General features: G+C 37.6%; 1 protein-coding gene across 3 annotated transcripts in view; it reads right to left on the bottom strand.

The window, feature by feature from the left end:
• The window catches only part of WWP1 (WW domain containing E3 ubiquitin protein ligase 1), a 127,080-nt gene that overhangs the window by 2,010 nt on the left and 106,437 nt on the right, over window positions 1-18,633 (bottom strand). For all 3 annotated transcript variants that reach the window (XM_060116045.1, XM_060116044.1, XM_060116043.1), the window contains 7 exons: window positions 18,211-18,370; window positions 14,533-14,666; window positions 14,301-14,441; window positions 13,465-13,585; window positions 8,073-8,177; window positions 5,415-5,511; window positions 4,921-4,993 (listed from right to left, as the gene is read on the bottom strand). In XM_060116045.1, coding sequence (XP_059972028.1) covers window positions 4,921-4,993; window positions 5,415-5,511; window positions 8,073-8,177; window positions 13,465-13,585; window positions 14,301-14,441; window positions 14,533-14,666; window positions 18,211-18,370 — 831 coding nt within the window. The remainder of the gene's footprint in view (window positions 1-4,920; window positions 4,994-5,414; window positions 5,512-8,072; window positions 8,178-13,464; window positions 13,586-14,300; window positions 14,442-14,532; window positions 14,667-18,210; window positions 18,371-18,633) is intronic.

The following is an 18,633-nucleotide window of genomic DNA, read 5'->3' as shown; positions in this document are numbered from 1 at the left end:
CAGACCATGTTATTCTGTTTGAAAAGTTGTTAATTTAACAGTAACAATTAAGAGGACTATATATCTTCCCATCGTGTGCCCCCTCCCCACCCCCACCTTTAAACTATGCCTCAAGGTACAGTCTGATACTGAGCTGAGGTCAGGAAAAAATTTTTCAATAGAGCCCTATACTAACCAGTCACCTGACTCTGTCAAATTGTCATTCTATTTACCAAATCTCCCCCATCTTTTCCCTCCTGATCATTTCTATTGCTACTATATTCTCCTATATATACTTCCCCATCATCTTTTATCTAAACCATCAGTATTTCCTGCCTACTGATCTTGCATCCTTTTTTTTTTTTTTTTTTTAACTCCTTCACAACCTATCTAGCCTTATATCATTGCCAGGGGTACTTTCTTAAAAAGACATGATGGTTTAAAAAAACCTCTGCCGCTTCTAATGGCTATGGACGGGGAAGTGGGCAAGGAAGCCTATGCTGTTTGGTATAGCCCCTATCAACTTATTTAATGTTCTCCAAGCATACCACACACTTTTCTGTTCTATGACCATGCTCTTATGGCTCTCCTATGTTCTGGAATACCCTTTTCTGCCTATGAAAATATTATTAAGAATCAGTCCAAATGCTACAACTTCCTCCAAGAATTCTCCCTGAACATGTTATACAGGCTTAATAATGCCCCTCTCCATAGCTCTTTTTTTTTTTTTCAAAAGGATGAAGTAAAAAATTTATTTTTCACATGTGAGGACCTAGCAAATGCTGTAAATTCTTGGATTTGGTGAAAATTAAAACATTATACACAAGTTATGGTCATGTTTATCCATGTATATAATATGCAAGGTGAATATATGTAGAGAGTTGGCATTTGTAATCCATAAGCTCTTTTTACTTCTTTTTTAGCATTTACTTTACTCTGTATTATGACTGACTGGTTTTTTCCATTAGATTCCAAAACCCACAAGGGCAGAGTCATCTCTACTCTCCTAACACAGATCCATTCTGTATACAGTAGACATTTCGTAAATGTTGAGTTGAACCACGTAAGAAAATGTATTACTTTAAAACATCCAAAACAGGGTTCTGTTTTAAGACACCAGCCATTATGTTTTGTGCTGGCTTACAAAAGGACAAAGACGCACTAAAATCTATTCATCTTTTATTGAGTACTTACTATGTGAATATCAGAATACTATTTTAAGTTTTATTTTAGCTTTTGTTTTAGTTTCAGCTTTGAGTAAAGTTTGCTACTTCTATTTTCTTATATATAAAAAGGGAAGACATCGGTACTTTTCTCATGGACTCTAAGGGAACAGTACGCTACTGGCTTGCTATACACTGTATATAGCCTGCAGCACCCCTGCCCTGAAAGCTGCCACCTCACTAAGCAAAGCACGGGATGAAAGCAGTAGGACCCAATCTGAGAATAATCAAGACTGCTTCCACCATGGATTATGGCACTGCTTACCTCAGTCACTACCGAAAACTCAAGTCTTTCTGGATCATCTATTTTCATCTAAATTCTCATCCCAATACTGATCAACCGTATTTCCCCTGATCTGAATTAAATCCCCACCCGTGTCCTCCATCTCAGACCTTTCCAATCCATTCTTTTGGACTTATATTTTATGATTTGCAGGCTGCTATAGTCTTAACAACTCCTCTCTTGCCTTAACTGAAATCCAGCTAGTCTGAAATATTCTATTTCCTCTGCAGCCAGTCAACAAACTTTCCTCCTCTGAGGCAAACACAATCTGGCTATGCAACCTTCTTTCTGCACTTTTTGCTGTCACCTGTTGACCATGTTCCTTCACTCACTGAAAGCTCTGGCACCTTCTTCATAGTCCTCTCATTCACATGGGTGACATGCAATGCCACAGCCTCTCAATTCTTGCCCTTCCTCAGTGACCTGTTCCTCTACTTCAGTATCATACCTTGAACCTTGTCATCAACACTCTATTCTCTGATTATTTGTCTTTCCCAACTTATTTCAATTAAAATGCCAACCTATTAATCTATTACTTTCTCACCACCCTATCTTGTCCTCAGACTCTTCCTATCTTCACTTTTTACTTAAGCCACAGCCCATCATTAAAATTACTTTAAAGGTCATGGTCCATCATTATAATCACTACCTTGCAAATATTTTAAAACCCTCTCTCTCCTTTTTGAACTTACTCAAACTCAAGCCCTGAAGGAATTCAACCTTCTACTTTCTCATTCCTTGTACCTTAACAGTTGAAAATTACTGCGGGGAAAATCTGACAACTTAGGTAGATTAGTGTCACTTTAGATGAACTAGTAGATCCAAGTGGGCACTCTAATGTTGTCCAGCATTCTTAGCCATATTTCTACTCTCTGAAAGCTCTCCCTTTCTTTCTCCTCAAGTCTTTCCTTCCTTCACTGTTAGCCAGTGACCTCAACCTTATACTCTGAGAAAACAAACCAACAGTGGATTAACTCTATTATTCTTTCACAAAATCTAAAATCTATCTATAGTTTACATCCAACTTTTCTTCCTCTTCTGCTACAACAAAGGAAATGTTCTTGTTTTTATAAAAGGCGAATTCCTTAACTCACACTCAAAATCCCAATTCTTTTCATCTTTCTTAAAGAATTATCTTCTTTGGTTATGAACTCTCTGTCCCTGCCTCAACAATCTCTATTGGATTCACCAATTTAATCTAACTTGGTGTTCTCAAATGTTTGTGGTCACAGGATCCCTTTTCACATCTAAAATTATTGAGAAACCAAAAAAAAAGCTTCTGTTTACGTGAATTATAGGTGTTGATATTTACCATATTATAAGTTAAAGCAAATTTTAAAAGTAATTTACTTTGAAATAAAAGTAAAATTTTTATGGAAAAAAAGACTATTTTCAAAAAAGTAGTGAAAAGAGTGACCTTGTTTCATATTTTTGCAAATCATTTTAATATCTGGCTTAATAGAAGACACCTGGATTCAGATACCTATGTGAGCATTTATTCTGTGGGACTATATTGTTTTAGATTAAGCATATGAAAACTGTCCCCATACAGATATGCAGTTAGAAAACAGATGTACTCAAGTCACTTTTTTCAGATACCTGTGGATATTATTCTTTGATAATATACTAAATTTGACAAGGTTATGCATAATATGGGTTTTGAAATCATATCAAAGAACTTTTTGTACTCTGTTATATGAAATCTATTGGTTTATTTTACACTTTGAATGCATGTTTTTACCCGTGCATGAGTTTGTAACATCACCCATCGGTCATTTGGAAATACTGGTTCACCAAGTTATAAAGAATTTTCAAATATGAAAAAAAGTCTTGGGCTTCCCTGGTGGCACAGTGGTTGGGGGTCCGCCTGCTGATGCAGGGGACACGGGTTCGTGCCCCGGTCTGGGGAGGATCCCACATGCCACGGAGCGGCTGGGCCTGTGAGCCATGGCTGCTGAGCCTGCGCGTCCGGAGCCTGTGCTCCGCAACGGAAGAGGCCACAACAGTGAGAGGCCCGCGTACCGCAAAAAAAAAAAAAAAAAAATCTTGGGAAGCTGTCAAGCTCAAGGTGGTATATACAAGTTTTCCAAAATTCTGATTTTTGCATGAAACCTCAATTTTATCATCACCAACAAATGCTGTTAGTTGTTTTCCTTAAGGTGACAAGTTTTACTTCATTAATTTTCAAGGAAAAAAGTCTGAATAAACACAGTTTGTCTCTCATGTTTTCAAGTAGAAAAAGTGTTCCAAAAAGAAAGCAAGCTGTTCAGCTTACAACTCAACAACTGCCTAAGAGCTTCCCCTCAAGACAACCACCAAAGTGCTTTATGCAGACTTCCCATTTTGTCATACAGAATGTTAAAAAAGCTACATACATACTTCAAGCAACAAGATTTAATAAAGTTAATAGTTTTTAATACTTCATAAAGAACAACCTTCAATAAGCCTGGCTTTTCTTTTGCTTTAAACTTCAAATGTGTGGTGTTGAAAAATGCAGAGGTAGCAGTTTTGTGCCACTGCCTTGACTTATGCTAAGTCAACAGCAGTTGACCCACCATTACTTTGGTACCACAAGTGCAAATGTCAAAACAATAAAAAGGCAAAAATGACTTAGTGTGAAAATAGTTTTGATCTCCTGAAAGAACCACGTACATTTAAGCCATCACCATCTTTTGCCTGGATGACTATAAGAGTTCTATAACTAATCTCCCCGCACTCACTCATCCAATTCCCTCTCTCCTGTTGCCAGACTGATTTTTCTTGGATCTCATTATCTGCTATTTAAAACTCTTCAAAGGCTTCTAATTGTTCTTAGAAACAAATTCCTTATAATAGCTGATAAGGCTCTATATAAATTAATTTAGCCCCTGCCTACACTTCAAATTCTTTTATCCCCTCCCCTGATTCATTAAATTCCATTCACACCAAGTCATCTTTTATTTCCTTGAAAAATGACCCTGTACAAAGAGAGCACTTCCCCTGTTTCTTCCCACAGCATGCTATTTATCAAACTCAACTTAAACATCACTGTTTTCAAGAAACCTGCTTGACCACCCAATCCAAAGGAGGTTCCCCTCTAGTTGTTCTCTTGGTTTCCTTTGAAGGACTCCTAGCATGTGCAAAGAGTTGTTTACCTGTCTTTTGTGTCCCCATCCCCAATGGAGCGCAAACTTCATAAAAGGCAGGGAGCACTTCAATCTCATTCTATACATAGTGGATATGCTAAATATTTGTTGAATCAATGGATACGTTTCTCAAGTATTTATATTAACTAATCATTCTAATGTGTTTAGTTATAGAATACTATATTAATCAGCCTGTTCTCAAAATTGAAATTCTGACTACTTTAATGAAATTATATTGGGTCTTACATTAAAAAAAAAAAAAAAAAAAGACTCTGGCTTTCACCTTCCTATTTAAGATTCTTGAACTTACCATGTGTGGCTTCTTGGTAACCAGGTATCTTTGCCAACTTTTTCAATGCAAAATTTTTGAGGCCCATTACTTCCTAAATCAGGAAAATAAGACAAAATTTATCTGGTCTTTTAAACATTTTGGTTTTGATAACTAGTCAAATAATAGAACATGTCACATAGTCAACCTGAATGATACAGAATAAACTACAATGTAAGTTACTTCTGCCTAGAGAAGCTTCTTATTGCTGCAAAGATCCAGCAATAAGAATTACAAAGTGGAAAGATAAGTATTTCTACAGAATCTTGCTCCCTTCACAAAGCAATGGCCAACCAGGCTTTGTGAGCCGATTTTCATTTTTGTCTTACAAGTGTATTCGATATTAACCATTAATTTGTCTTTCTTCTGGTAGATGCCCTACATAAAGCACAGAAGAATAATCCTAAGGTTCAAGTCTGTTGTATGTCTAAACGCCATTATTATCCCAAAATTATCTACAGAGAAACTGCATTTACCCATGAGCTCAGCAAATCCTCCTAGAGGTAAACGGCAGGTTCCAGTGACAAACTGCAGTAGTCGCATTCTTACTTCATTGTCTGTCTCTTTCACAAACTGTGTAACAAAATCAAATTTACTTTAATATAAAGTAAATACTAGATTATCTTCAATAGTGAAAACAGTAGAGCCTTAAATTATTCTTAAATTTCTTCTGGAAACTTAAGAATTTAACTTGAAGAAGAAGAAATTTAACACAAACTAGTTTTAAAATATATGTGGTAAGTGGCTGCAGCATTCATCATTTATTCAGGCTAGGCACTATGCTCAGTACACTATCAATCTTACTTCACTTAATCCTCACAATCACAGCATAGGTTGGCCACTATTGTTATTATTATATCCATCTTACAGAGAGGAAATGGAGGCCTAGAAAGGTTGTCATTTGTCCACAGTCAGACCACTGACCAGGGCAGATGTTGTGGCTGGACTACACTATTACAGCTATCACCTGTTGAGGGCTCCTGCCATGTGCTGTGCCATATGCTTTTTGTGTATTTGGCCCTTACAACAGTAATATGAGGTAGCTACTATCATTAGCATCCGCACTATACATATAAGAAAATGGAGGCCTGGAGAGGTGAGATAATTTGTCCTTCTCAAACTGCTAATAAGTAGCAGAACTAACATTTGAACTCAGGTCTGGTTGAGCTCTAAACCACTGTTATCCTGACCCGAGCCACCTACCCTTCTCCACTGTAAGCTACCAAAGATGAACAAATACTTCCCAACTGCCACTTTCAATAGTTTGTGGTATTTTCTTCCACTAAACACCATTTTCCCAACTCTCTTCTTCACACTTGAAAATCTAAAGTATGAATTCTTCTAAAAGTATATCTAGTTCACAGACTATCTCTTTTCAAAGTGGACATAAATGGGTAATGTGAAATACTGATCTGAATTGGTCTGAGTATCTCACAACAGAAGGCAAGGAACTTAGGGAACAGTCTGAGAGTAGAAATGTATCTTAAAAACAGGGACTAAACTTTAGCTAACAATAGGAAAAAATGTTGTGCTAATTATGACCAAAAATGTTTCTGCACAGAATTGTGCTGAGGCAACATATTTCATCAAGACAAAGAAATTCAGCTGATTACCAGGTCTGGCATAAACCTCACCACTGTCCCTGAAACAAACCCAATTCAGAAAACACAACTATTCATTTGGATTTACAAAACCCAAGGCTTAAGCTCCTCGGGTATATAAATACAAAGTCCAAAGGGAAAGTCAGGGAACAAAAGGAGTAAAGAAGCTGGTAGTGAGCCTAAAAGGGAAGATTACAGATACCTGCACACATTCTGTATGTGATGTAATTCTGCTGGTTTAGGCTTGAAAATAGGGTTATTCTTACCTTTTTGTTTATTTCTTTATTTTTTTTTACAATAGATAATACATGCACATAGTGTGGAACTCAAAGGCAGGAGAAGGGCACAGCAGGAAGAGCAGCCCACACGTGCACCTCTGCCTCAATGTCAGCTCTCCTCTGCAACTGCTGCTCGTGCGCCCTCTACCTTTACAGAGGCTGTATTCATACACTAGCAGACACTCTGTTTATAAAGAATATATATTTTCCTTTTAACCAAATAATATACATACCTTTTTTCCCTTAATATTGTATTGAAAAATATTATCCTCCAATATTTTTGTTAATTTGCATTAAGAAGAAGAATGATGACAATGTACAGAATTACATAATGGATATATTACAATTTATTTACTCAGTTCCCCCTGACAGACATTTAGGTGTCTCAAGTCTTCATTAGTGTACCAATAATGTAGCAATAAATACTCTGGTATGAGCCATTTTGCATATGTGAAGTGTATCCATAGGATAAATTTCTAGAAGCGTCCACACTTCTTTAAAGTATGGAGCAATAAACATACGACATATCCTTATGAAAAGTTGCAACCTTTGGAAAATCTTTCTATAGTAACAGAAAAACCCTGGCTTTTCACCTGAGAGTGAAACAGTTAAGCACAAATACACCAGATGTTCAGTTACTAAGTTGCTCAAATGAGTCTCAATCAGTAAATTTATGTGGATAATATTCCTGGCCTAGAGATTTTAAATTTCAAACAACACACAAACACAAACAAAAGAAAGGAGAGGGAGAGAGAGAGAGAGTGAGTGAGTGAGTGAGAAAGAGAGAGAGAGAGAGAGAGAGAGAGAGAGAGAAAGGGAAAGGAGAGAGAGGAAAGAAGAGTCATTCCTGGACATTATCCTCTAGATTGTTCTAACTCCCTGGCATATTATCACCTTTAGAGGAATTAAGTATCTGCATTGACTTTCTCATTAAAAACATACTTCCTCATTTACTTCTAGAATTAAGTGGAATTTATAGAATACTTTCACACTACTAGAAAAAAATGTTATACCTCCAACTATTACCATTAAACTATTATTTAAACAAGATAGTCATTTATTCTTTCATTTAGGAAAAAAGCAATGGAAAATCCTTTAACAAGTATTCACACTATCCACTTCCGACTTAAAACTCAAAGACTAAATACCATGTCTAAAAGCAGTCTCAACTTTAAAGTGAACTGTTTTCAAACCCCCGTTTCATTAGAAAACATTTTCTCTGAGTACTTTGATTCAAAAAGATAAAAGCAAATACCTGCCAAAACCAGATGATTTGCTTGCTGTTTCTGGTATAATGTCGATACACAGTGTTTCTCTGCCAATCTGCTAAGTCAACCTCCTGCATGCCACACAACATGACCTGGGAAAGGAGCACAGTATCAGGTCACAGTAAAGATTTACTGAAGAGAGTAACCATATGACTGAAATCTGCTAATGCCCAGCTACGCACATGCATAATTATGTAAACAGCTATGTGTACATCAAATAAAGGTCACAGTAAGCAAATCCAACAAAATTTGTGGCAATTTAACATGCAGAGTTCTATGGTACTTTATCTACCCATATTTACTGAACTTAAATTGAAAACATTTAAAGTAACTATTCATCAAGAAAAATATCAGCTGTGTGCCAAAACAAGCTCTTTTACTATAAATATATCCCAAATTAGATATACAAATTACAAATAAATTTCTAGCTCTTCTTTTTTTTAAATCTATGCTACCTTATCTATTTAAAATTAAAAATATACTAACCTCTTGTTATTCATCTATCCAGGCTTTGGGAATAAAATATTCTACATATGTGAAATTTTCAAATAACTCCAGTTTATTATATATGGGATGAAAACTATTTTTGGCATAATAAAATAAAAAGTATAATACTTAATTTATTTCTCATAAGTCAACTATGATCTATAATTTACATACAATAAAATGTGCATATTTTAAGTACAGAGTTAGATGCTTTGACAGATGTATACACCTGTGTAACCACTACCATAATCAAGAGGTAGAATATTTCCATTGTGTCCCTTGTCGCAGCTAAAACCACCATCCTTATCTTTGGCTCTAGGGGATCAACGATTTCACCATAGACTAGATTTTTGAGAATATGAGACAATACTACACATATCCCCTCTCTTTTCTGTTTTCTTTTCCCACTTAGCACAATGTTTATGAGATTCATCCATGTTGTTGTGGGTACCAGTACTTCTTTCATATTGCTGAGTGGTATTTCATTATATAAATATACAACAATTTATTTATCCATTCCCTTGTTGATGGACATTTAGGTTACTTCAAATTTTTGATTTTGATGAATAAAGTTGTGATGAACACTTAATGGAAAAGGCTTTGTGTGAAAATATACTTCATTTCCACATGAGTAAACACCTACTAGTGGAACTGCTAGGGCATACGGCTGATGTATATTTAACACTGTAAGAAACTACCAACAGTATCCCAAAGTGGTAATTCGTTTAGTTTGAATTTGCAATTCCCCAATGAATAGTGAGCATCGAATGTTTACGTGCCATCAGTAAGCTTCTTGGGCTTCCCTGGTGGTGCAGTGGTTAAGAATCCTCCTGCCAATGCAGGGGACATGGGTTCGAGCTCTGGTCTGGGAAGATCCCACGTGCCGTGGAGCAACTAAACCCGTGCGCCACAACTACTGAGCCTGCGCTCTACAGCCCGTTCTCCACAACAACAGAAACCACTGCAATGAGAAGCCTGCGAACCGCAACGAAGAGTAGCCCCCGCTCGCCGCAATTAGAGAAAGCCCGCAGGCAGCAACGAAGACCCAACACAGCCAAAAATAAATAAATAAATTTATTAAAAAAAGAAAAAAAGTACATAGCTTCTTTTGTAAAGTGAGTCTTTACTCACTTTAAAAAAATTGTCTTCTTACTGAGTTGCAAGTTTTTAATATATTCTAGATACAAGACCTTTGTCTCAAGAGTTTCTCTCAGTGTGTAGGTTGCCTTTTCATTTACTTAACAGCATCTTTGGACAGGAAGTTTTTCGTTTTGATGAAGTCCAACATCCTTTGTGGGTGTAGGTGGTCTACTGCTTTACTGTGTTCTTCCTAAGACACTTCTGTCTACACTAAGATTTTTCTATGTTTTCTTTTTAGCTTTCATATTTATGTTTATGATTTATTTTAAATTAATCTTTGTTTATGAGCTGAAGTAGGGGTTAAGATTAATTTTCTTCCATATGAATATCAAGTTGATCCAGCATCACTTGTTTAAAAGACTTCCCCTTTCTCCATCAAACTATATTACTTTTGATGAAAACCAATCGACAATATACATATGGGTCTACTTCTGGACTCTCTAAGTGTTCCACTGATCTCTTTGTCTATCCTTGCACAAATACCACACTATCTTAATTACTATGGCTTTATAATAATTCTTGAAATCTGGTAGTTAACATCCTACAAGCTTGTCTTTTTTCAAAATTGTTTTGGCTAATCTAGACCCTTTGCATTTCCTTGTAATTTTAGAACTAGCCTGTCAATTTCTATAGAAAATTCTGCTGGGATGTTGACTGGGATTGTGTTGAATATACAGCTCAATTTAGAGAAAACTGACATATTTACAATATTGAGTCTTCCAATACATAACATGGTATATCTCTCCACTTACTAAAGTCTTCTTTAATTTTTCTGAGCAATGTTTTAAGTTTTTAGTGTAGAGTTCCTACAGGCCTTTGGCTAAATTTGCTCATTTTTTTGATGCTTTAGTAAGTGAAACTTTGAAATTTCAATTTCTAAATGTTTGCTGCTAGCATATAGAAGATATACAATTGATTTTTTAAATCACTGACCTTGTACCCTACAGTCTTATTAAATTCACTATTATTTCTAGTAGTTTTTTGGTAGGTCCCTTAGGATTTTCTAAGTCGACAATCATGTTATCATCCGTGAATAAAGGCAGTTTTACTTCTTTTCAATCTTTTTGCTTCTACTTTTGCCTTACTGCATTGGCTCAGGAACCTGGTACAATGTAGAATAGAAGTGGTGAGAGTGGACATCTTTGCCTTGTTCCCAATCTCAATGAGAAATATTCAAGGTATCACCGTTAAGAATGATGTTAGGGTTTATCTTTTTTGTTGATGCCCTTTATCAAACTGAGGAAGTTGCCTTCTATTCCTAGTGTGATGAGAGGTTTTTTTATAAAGAATGACTGTTTTATCTTCTTAAAGTTAAAACAGATTTTAACCTGTAAAAAGGGGCATGGTATGATTATGAATAACCATTATTTTGGATAATGGTGTGAATATCCCTTATTGTGGTATTATTCATGGCTAAGAGAGACAATGAATGGGAGTAAAAGAAAGAACAAGAGGAGAAAAGTCAAGGCAAAGCAAAACAAAACAACACAAATGTCCATTTTCTCACAGCTCTGTACTATGAGCTAAAGGTAGATCAGTAATCAATAAGGGCTTTAGTCTCCTTCTCTGTGTAAGGAAATTACCTCATGGCCAAACTATTTCACAAGGCTCTATGTAGACTGTAAATGCTGCCAAGGGTGATACAAAGTATGCACCTATTAACATCCTTCTTGATTTACTGTTTCAGTTTCATCTCCGCTCTAATGTCAGGCTCTTGCCGTAACATCACTCTTTCACTGAGTGGGCCTCTGAAGCAGGAGTTCTTAATTGGGGGTATGGAATATTTTAGGTATATGCATTGTGAGTATACAGAGTTTTTAAATTTTCTTCAGATTCTTAATGAAGTCGGTGATTTAAAATATGATCAATACTACTCTAAAAAGTAGCTTCCATTCTACTAATGCATTTCTGCTAGTTTGTGTAAGCAAGCTATTAAGAGATGTTAACCAGGTTTACAGAGTCTACATGTAATTTAGGCTCAGAGTCCTGATTTTCAGATACTTCCCATGTCAGAGTTTCTAGAAGGCTAATTCCTACATAGGGATATTACTGTATAAAATTTAAAATGCTAATTTTTCATATGTACATTTGATTACATGAACAAACCAAGTTTCTTTTTTATAATTCTACAGCATTTCTATTGATTGATTGATTGACTGATTTGCTGTGTTGGGTCTTCATTTCTATGCGAGGGCTTCCTCTAGTTGCGGCAAGCGGGTGCCACTCTTCATTGCAGCGCGCGGACCTCTCACTGTTGCGGCCTCTCTTTTTGCGGAGCACAGGCTCCAGACGCGCAGGCTCAGTAGCCGTGGCTCACGGGACCAGTTGCTCCGTGGCATGTGGGATCTTCCCAGACCAGGGCTCGAACCCGTGTCCCCTGCACCAGCAGGCAGACTCTCAACCACTGCGCCACCAGGGAAGCCCCCCAAGTTTCTTAATAGAGGACCAAAGGTGGCTGAAGTTAAACTATTGCCCCCCAAAGAAGGTGGGGGGAAATGCAAGCACCTTCCTAACGCCCTGCCTGTGTTCTAATCTACGTGGAGAAGACTTGGAGAATTCACAATAACTAATCATTAGGGAAATACAAATCAAAACCACAGTGAGCTATCATCTCACATCCATTAGAATGGCTATTATTAAAAACAAAAACAGAAAATAACAAGTATAGGCAAAGATGTGGAAAAGTTGGAAGCCTCACATACTTTTGGTGGGAATGTAAAATGGTGCTGCCGCTATGGAAAACAGTGTGGCAGTTCCTCAAAAAGTTAACTAGAGAATTACCATATGATCCAGCAATCCCACTCCTGGGTATATATCCAAAAGAACTGAAAGCAGGGTCTCAAAGTGATATTTGTACACCCATGTTCATAGCAGCATTATTCACAATAGCCAAAAGGTGGAAGCAACCCAAAGATCCATTGACCGATGAATGGATAAACCAAATGTGGTATATACATACAACTGAATATTACTCAGTCTTAAAAATGACAGAAATTCTTACATATGCTACAATATGGATGAACCATGAGGACATTATGGTAACTGAAATAAGCCAGCCACAATAAGACAAATACTGTATGATTTCACTTATATGAGGTAACAAGAGTTAGTCAAACTCAGAAACAGAAAGTAAAATGGTAGTTGTCTGGGGCTAGGGAGGAAGAGGAAATGGGGAGTTAATAGGTATAGAGTTTCAGTTCTGCAAAATGAAAAAGTTCTGGAGATTGGTTGCACAATAATGTGAATATACTTAACATTACTGAACTGTACACTTAAAAACGTTCAAGATGGTAAATTTTATGTTATGTGTATTTCATCACCAAAAAAAAAAAAAAAAAGGAAAGAAAAGAAAAGAAAGAAAAAAAGCATTTCTGATATATTGTACTTTTAACAATACTAAAGTACAGTTAAGACCACTAAGAACTCATGACTTAGAAATCTAATCTTTGGGGTAACTCGCTACTAAACCAGGAGTTCCCCAAATTATTAATAAGGTTGCACTCACTCTTTAGGAGCCCTAACAGTTGGCACTGATTGATGATTCTGTGCTTATGACATCAGCACATTTTGGAGAACTTAAGACCTTTACCCAATGCTGGGATTTTAGTATCCCCTGAACATTTGGATGAATGAGAGAGGATTGAAGAGTGTGCCACATGATTTTAAAACTTGTGGACATTCTTTTATAAAAGTTTAACAACAGTCCCTCCTCCCATTAACATTCCCTATAATAGCATAATAAAAGATCCTTACCTCCAATTCTTTTTCATCAAAGTACTGCAGCCACTGAAGGGGAACAACCTCATTAAAACCATCCAGGAAAGCTTTGGTCTGTTCTTGTACTCCTCGAGAAAAACGCCACTCTGTCATTAAACTGAAAATAAAGATGGTATTTAAAAATAGGTAATTTGTATGTGAGGTAAAAGGCTAAAAACACAGAGTACTTCTTAACCATCATTAAAAAAGAAAGTGAAGAAAATCAGTATGCTGTATGAATCGTAGAATTCAAGAGAACACAGTTTCAAAACAGAAGTTGTGGTGAGCACTATTAAGTTAAAAAGGGAAAGTGAGATGGAATAGGAAATGAGCATTAGAGTGCTTAGGCAGGTGTGGCTCCAGGCTTGGTTTTGCTACTATCGAACAGAGCACCTCTGTCTCATCTAGAAATGAAGAGGTTGCATGGGCTTTGTAAATTCCTTTTTTAGCACCAATGTTCTCTGATTTTTGATCGGGACAATGGTAGGATGCATACAGCAGGTGGCAGTGGGAAAGTGAAGGTCATCATACATTCTCTTATTTCAAGAACACTGGTACTGTTGAGAAGAACTTAAATGTATGTCAGAGGCAAGGGAACTGGGTTTTTTTTGTTTTGTTTTTTTTACTACATTTGATTTTTGAGTGGTGTCAGAGCATGTTTATAAATTGAGAGGAAGACTGAGAGAAAAATGGTTAAAAAGGATAAGCGAAAGAGGGAATGAATGTGGAACATCTTCCCAGAGGTGCAAACAAGGGATAAATGTAAGGGTATAGATAGTTCTAACATGCTCTAGTAGTTACAAAAATTAAGGTCAATCAGGTAATCACCTTACCCAATATATTCATCTTTATTCTCCTCCGTCACCAGGATATTGGAACCTCCCAACTTCAGGTCATGTGAAGTTACTTTTCCCAAAATCTCCATGTCAACAGAAAAGTACATTTCTAAGCCACATTCTTCAATGTTGTTGTCTCTGGGGGATATAAATATATACAACCACTAATTAACAAAATATGTAAAACTGATTTCAAGAAAATACCTTATTGAAAGATAAATCTTCAAACCTTATCCAGATAAGGGAGTTATAAAATTCAGTATCAATAGATTCCAAATCCTTAATAGTCAGTTTTTTACTTAGCATACGCTTGTAGAAGGGTAAAGAGAAACCAGTATCAATGAACTTTCCATGAAAAAGTGCCTGCCAAGAAAAACAAAAAATGTTATTTAAAAAATTACTAAGTAACAATTTTCTTATTCAGAGCACAATGATAACAGAGAAATCATGAGGCTTTACAGGCAAAAAAAAGGAATAAGTAATCAGCATAAATCATGAAAACTAAAATATTATATAAAATGCTAAGTATGAAAAACAAATTTACAGAGTTAAAACAGTATCTCTTTAACTGAGGTCAAACACTTAGCTCTATCATGTCCTATCAAAAACTGTAAAAGAGGATGATAATGGAGCTTTATCAAACCCCCACTCTTTCTAATATGTTTCACGAATTACATTAACCCCACTGGATGGAGAAATGAAGGCATCTCAGGGCCCCCGTGCATGCACCTGGAAAGACCCCACCCTCGCTTTCTTATCCCACAGTTGCCTGAGAGATCTTCAAGACTAACCCCGTCGTGCCTTCACTCCTATTCACAAGAGTCAAAGCAGGAAGTCCCAGACCCGCAGTACCTTGACTCTCACCACCATCTGCCTGTCCACTTTGATATCTGATTCCATGTCTCTCATCTCCCCAAACTCTCAAAACCATCTACTGTGTTTTGCCCTCTGAAGCTCATGATCCATCATATTAGCAAAACCCCCCACATCCTCCACTCATTCTTTGAAGATCCTTTAGCATCTTGTTGTAACACAAATCTGGCATTTTTCTGAGGATCCTGCTTCCTTTCAAATCCTCTCAGAGGGACGGCTGTTTCTCTCCTATCCTCCTTCATGTCACCAGGCCTAGGAGTGGGGTGCGTGTTGCTTCTCGTTACTAATGTCACCTCCCTAACCCGCCCCAGCTTTCAATTTCAAGCCCATGCCACCCCACTGCCTTGGTGGCTCACCACCCCCCACCTCCTTGCTGCAGTCATCCTTAGGTCTCCGGGTTTCTCCCTGTGTTTTTCGACATGACCACCATCATTTTGAAGATTTCAACATCTACACTGATGATTCTTTTACTACCCTGGAGTTATATAGTCCTTTCCATGATCTTAGGCTCTAACTTAGCTAACCATTCTCAACATCACACCCCAGACACTGTGATTAGCGCTAGCTGCAATCCTGCATAAACTCAGTTCCAAACACCTAATTTTCCAGCTCACTGCCCTTAGTAGTAACACCAGCAATGTCTGACTCCACTGGGATCTAAGAAAATCAGGGAACCTGTTACCTTACACTCTCTCTCTCAGCCCCCTCATGAAGTTCTCTCTCCCCTTACTCAGGTTAGATTCCACCTTCAATCATTAAATTACTCCCTTGTACCTTCAAATCCTGTCTCCCTGGTGTAAAAATACAATACATCAATACCTTTGTATTTCTGGCAAAATCCAAAGCCTAGCTAAATACAACTGTCCACCCACTCCATGCCTATGCCTGGGCAGTGGAACACGCCAGAAGTGTATATGCAACCATGTGACTGGTTCATGACCAACGCCCTCAAGTGGGAGCCCACTGCATTCAGTCTCCCGCTCTCCCAGATGACTATTTCATTCCTCAAGTACCTCCTCACTCGGAGCAAATGATCTTGGCTTTCTATTTCACTGAGGAAACAGAGCCATCGTAAGAGAACTTTTGTGTGCTCCACCACATCTGCTCACTAACAGCATCTGAATCTATGTACTCTTATTATGGAGAAGCTCTCTATTACTTCTCTGTGCAACTAAACAGATGTCCTCCTTGCTCTCCTATTCAAGGTCATTGCTCCCATATTCCCTAGCTCGTTGACCTCCTCAAATTCTTTCTTCTCTTACTTATCATCAGCATATAAATGTTTTATCCTCCTCCTATTCTTGGTTCCTTACGTACTTCTGGTTACTGCCCAACTTCTCTATAATCCTTTACAGCAAGCTTCTTTTAAAAGACCTGCTTATATTTGTTGTCTCCACTTCTCCTTCCGTTCTCTCTTCATTTCACTGCCTCCAACCTTTCCTCTCCACTGCCCCTGAAAATCATGCACCTGGCCAAGTCAAACGGTTACTTCTCAGACCTCGTCTTGCTCAGCCTACCAGCAGTGGACACAGTTGACCACTTCTTCCTTCTTGAAACACACTTCCTTCTTCCTCTGTCTTCTGGAAACCGTTCTTATTTGATTCTCCTATCTCCTCCTCTGCCTCAGCTCTTTTGCTGGTTCCTTCTTACCTCCCCAGTTTATGTGTCCTTAAACGTCTTCTCTGTCCACACTTATTCTTTAAATGGTCCCACACCATACCTAGATATCCCCTCATGGCCAGCCTTGTATATCCAACTACCTATTCTACATCTCCACTTGAGTGTCTGCAGGCATCTTAAACAAACCGAATTCCAATTCTGGACTCCCTCCACACCCCCCATTTCCTCTGGCCACAGCCCTGCTGTCCTGGGAAACGGCAACTGCAACCAGACAGCTTGGCGCCATACTTGACTCTCCCTCACACCCTGCATCTAAATGGTCAGGAGACCCTGTCGGCTCCACCTGCAGGGTATATCCAGAATCCAAAGCACGCCTCACTACCTCCGCTGCTGTACCGTTCAAGTCCAAGGCACTACTGCCACTCACCTGGGTGGCTGCAAGTGGTCTTCCTGCTTCTCCTCTTGCATTCCTCTGCCCTCAACTATAGTCCCTTTCTAAACAGCAGGAAAGTCAGCTTAATAAAACCTAAGTCACATTATGTGACTTAGATTATGTCACTCCCTGCTCAAAACGCTTAAGGGAATTTCCCAAAGATTCCACACACTACCTCTCAACCTCATCTCCTACCGCATTCTCTCTCAGACACTCTGCTCCAGCTATGAGATTTTTCATTCAGAAATGTACTTCCACCTAAGACCCATTTTTCTTGCTGTTCCCTATGCCTAGAATATTGTTCTCCAAAATTCCTGCATGATTCAACCCCTTACTTTCTTCTTATTTCTGTTCATGTGTTACCCATCAGAGGCCTCCTCTAATCATATTAAATAAAAGAGCAACACTGCCTTTCCTTCAGTACCTACTTATTTATTCTTTGCCTCCCTCTAACAGAATTTAGATCCCTGAGAACAGGGACTGTGTCTTTTTTTCATGGTTTCATCCCTCTCATACTATGATACCACAGTAGGCACTCAATAAATATTTGCTGAGTGAATGAACAGACAATAAAGAGCAAATAAATAAATACAAACACTTCTCAAGAAGGCCATAGTCCCACAAGACCTTCTGCAAAGCTCTGAAAATTCCAAAAACATTAATCGAGTTCAATTATTTATACAACTCAGATTTTCCTGTTACAGAAAAGTGGTCATACTATAATTAGGCTTAAATGAAAGGACTTTTAAAGACCAAGTGCCTATATCAATAATCTTCATATTCATAATCTTGATTTCACACAGGTACTCAAAAAATAAACTATATATTGATACTCTCTGGGCAAACTTCCTTGGTAAGAAAATTTGTGAACACACATAATCAAGGATAATGTGTATAATTTTTTATAAAGTCCTCTCTAAAATACTTTTGAAATAAGCAAAGTTTAAATAAATAAATAGGCAATGGAAAGTCAGGACTCACCATAGCAATAAAGCGACCAATGAAACAGAAGTATGAGAGATGGTCTGGATTAATGGTTGATGCTGGATTTATCTGCAGACAGTAGTTGTTCTTACCAGCATACTCAAACAAGCAATACATGGGGTTCAAAACTTCATGTGAAAGCAAGAAAAACCATTCTCTACAAGAAAATAGGTCAACATTATTTTTAGCACCCATACGTATGAATTTTAAAACAGATCTTAAATACATCCATACACACATTATACCTCTGCTCAACAGCCTTTAACAACAACTCTGCTGTGCAATTCCTTAGCCCTCCATTTAAGTTTCTCTGCAATGTAGTCCTCCATTCCAAGTTACCTGCCAGCTCCTGAGTTGCCAAACTATAAACTTGGTGTTTCTGACATATACTGTGCTTCTTCCTATGCCATATTTTTGTTT

Source organism: Mesoplodon densirostris, chromosome 13 (genome assembly GCF_025265405.1).
Source record: "Mesoplodon densirostris isolate mMesDen1 chromosome 13, mMesDen1 primary haplotype, whole genome shotgun sequence".
Taxonomy (NCBI): Eukaryota; Metazoa; Chordata; class Mammalia; order Artiodactyla; family Ziphiidae; genus Mesoplodon; species Mesoplodon densirostris.
This window is presented reverse-complemented; position numbering and strand designations above follow the sequence as displayed.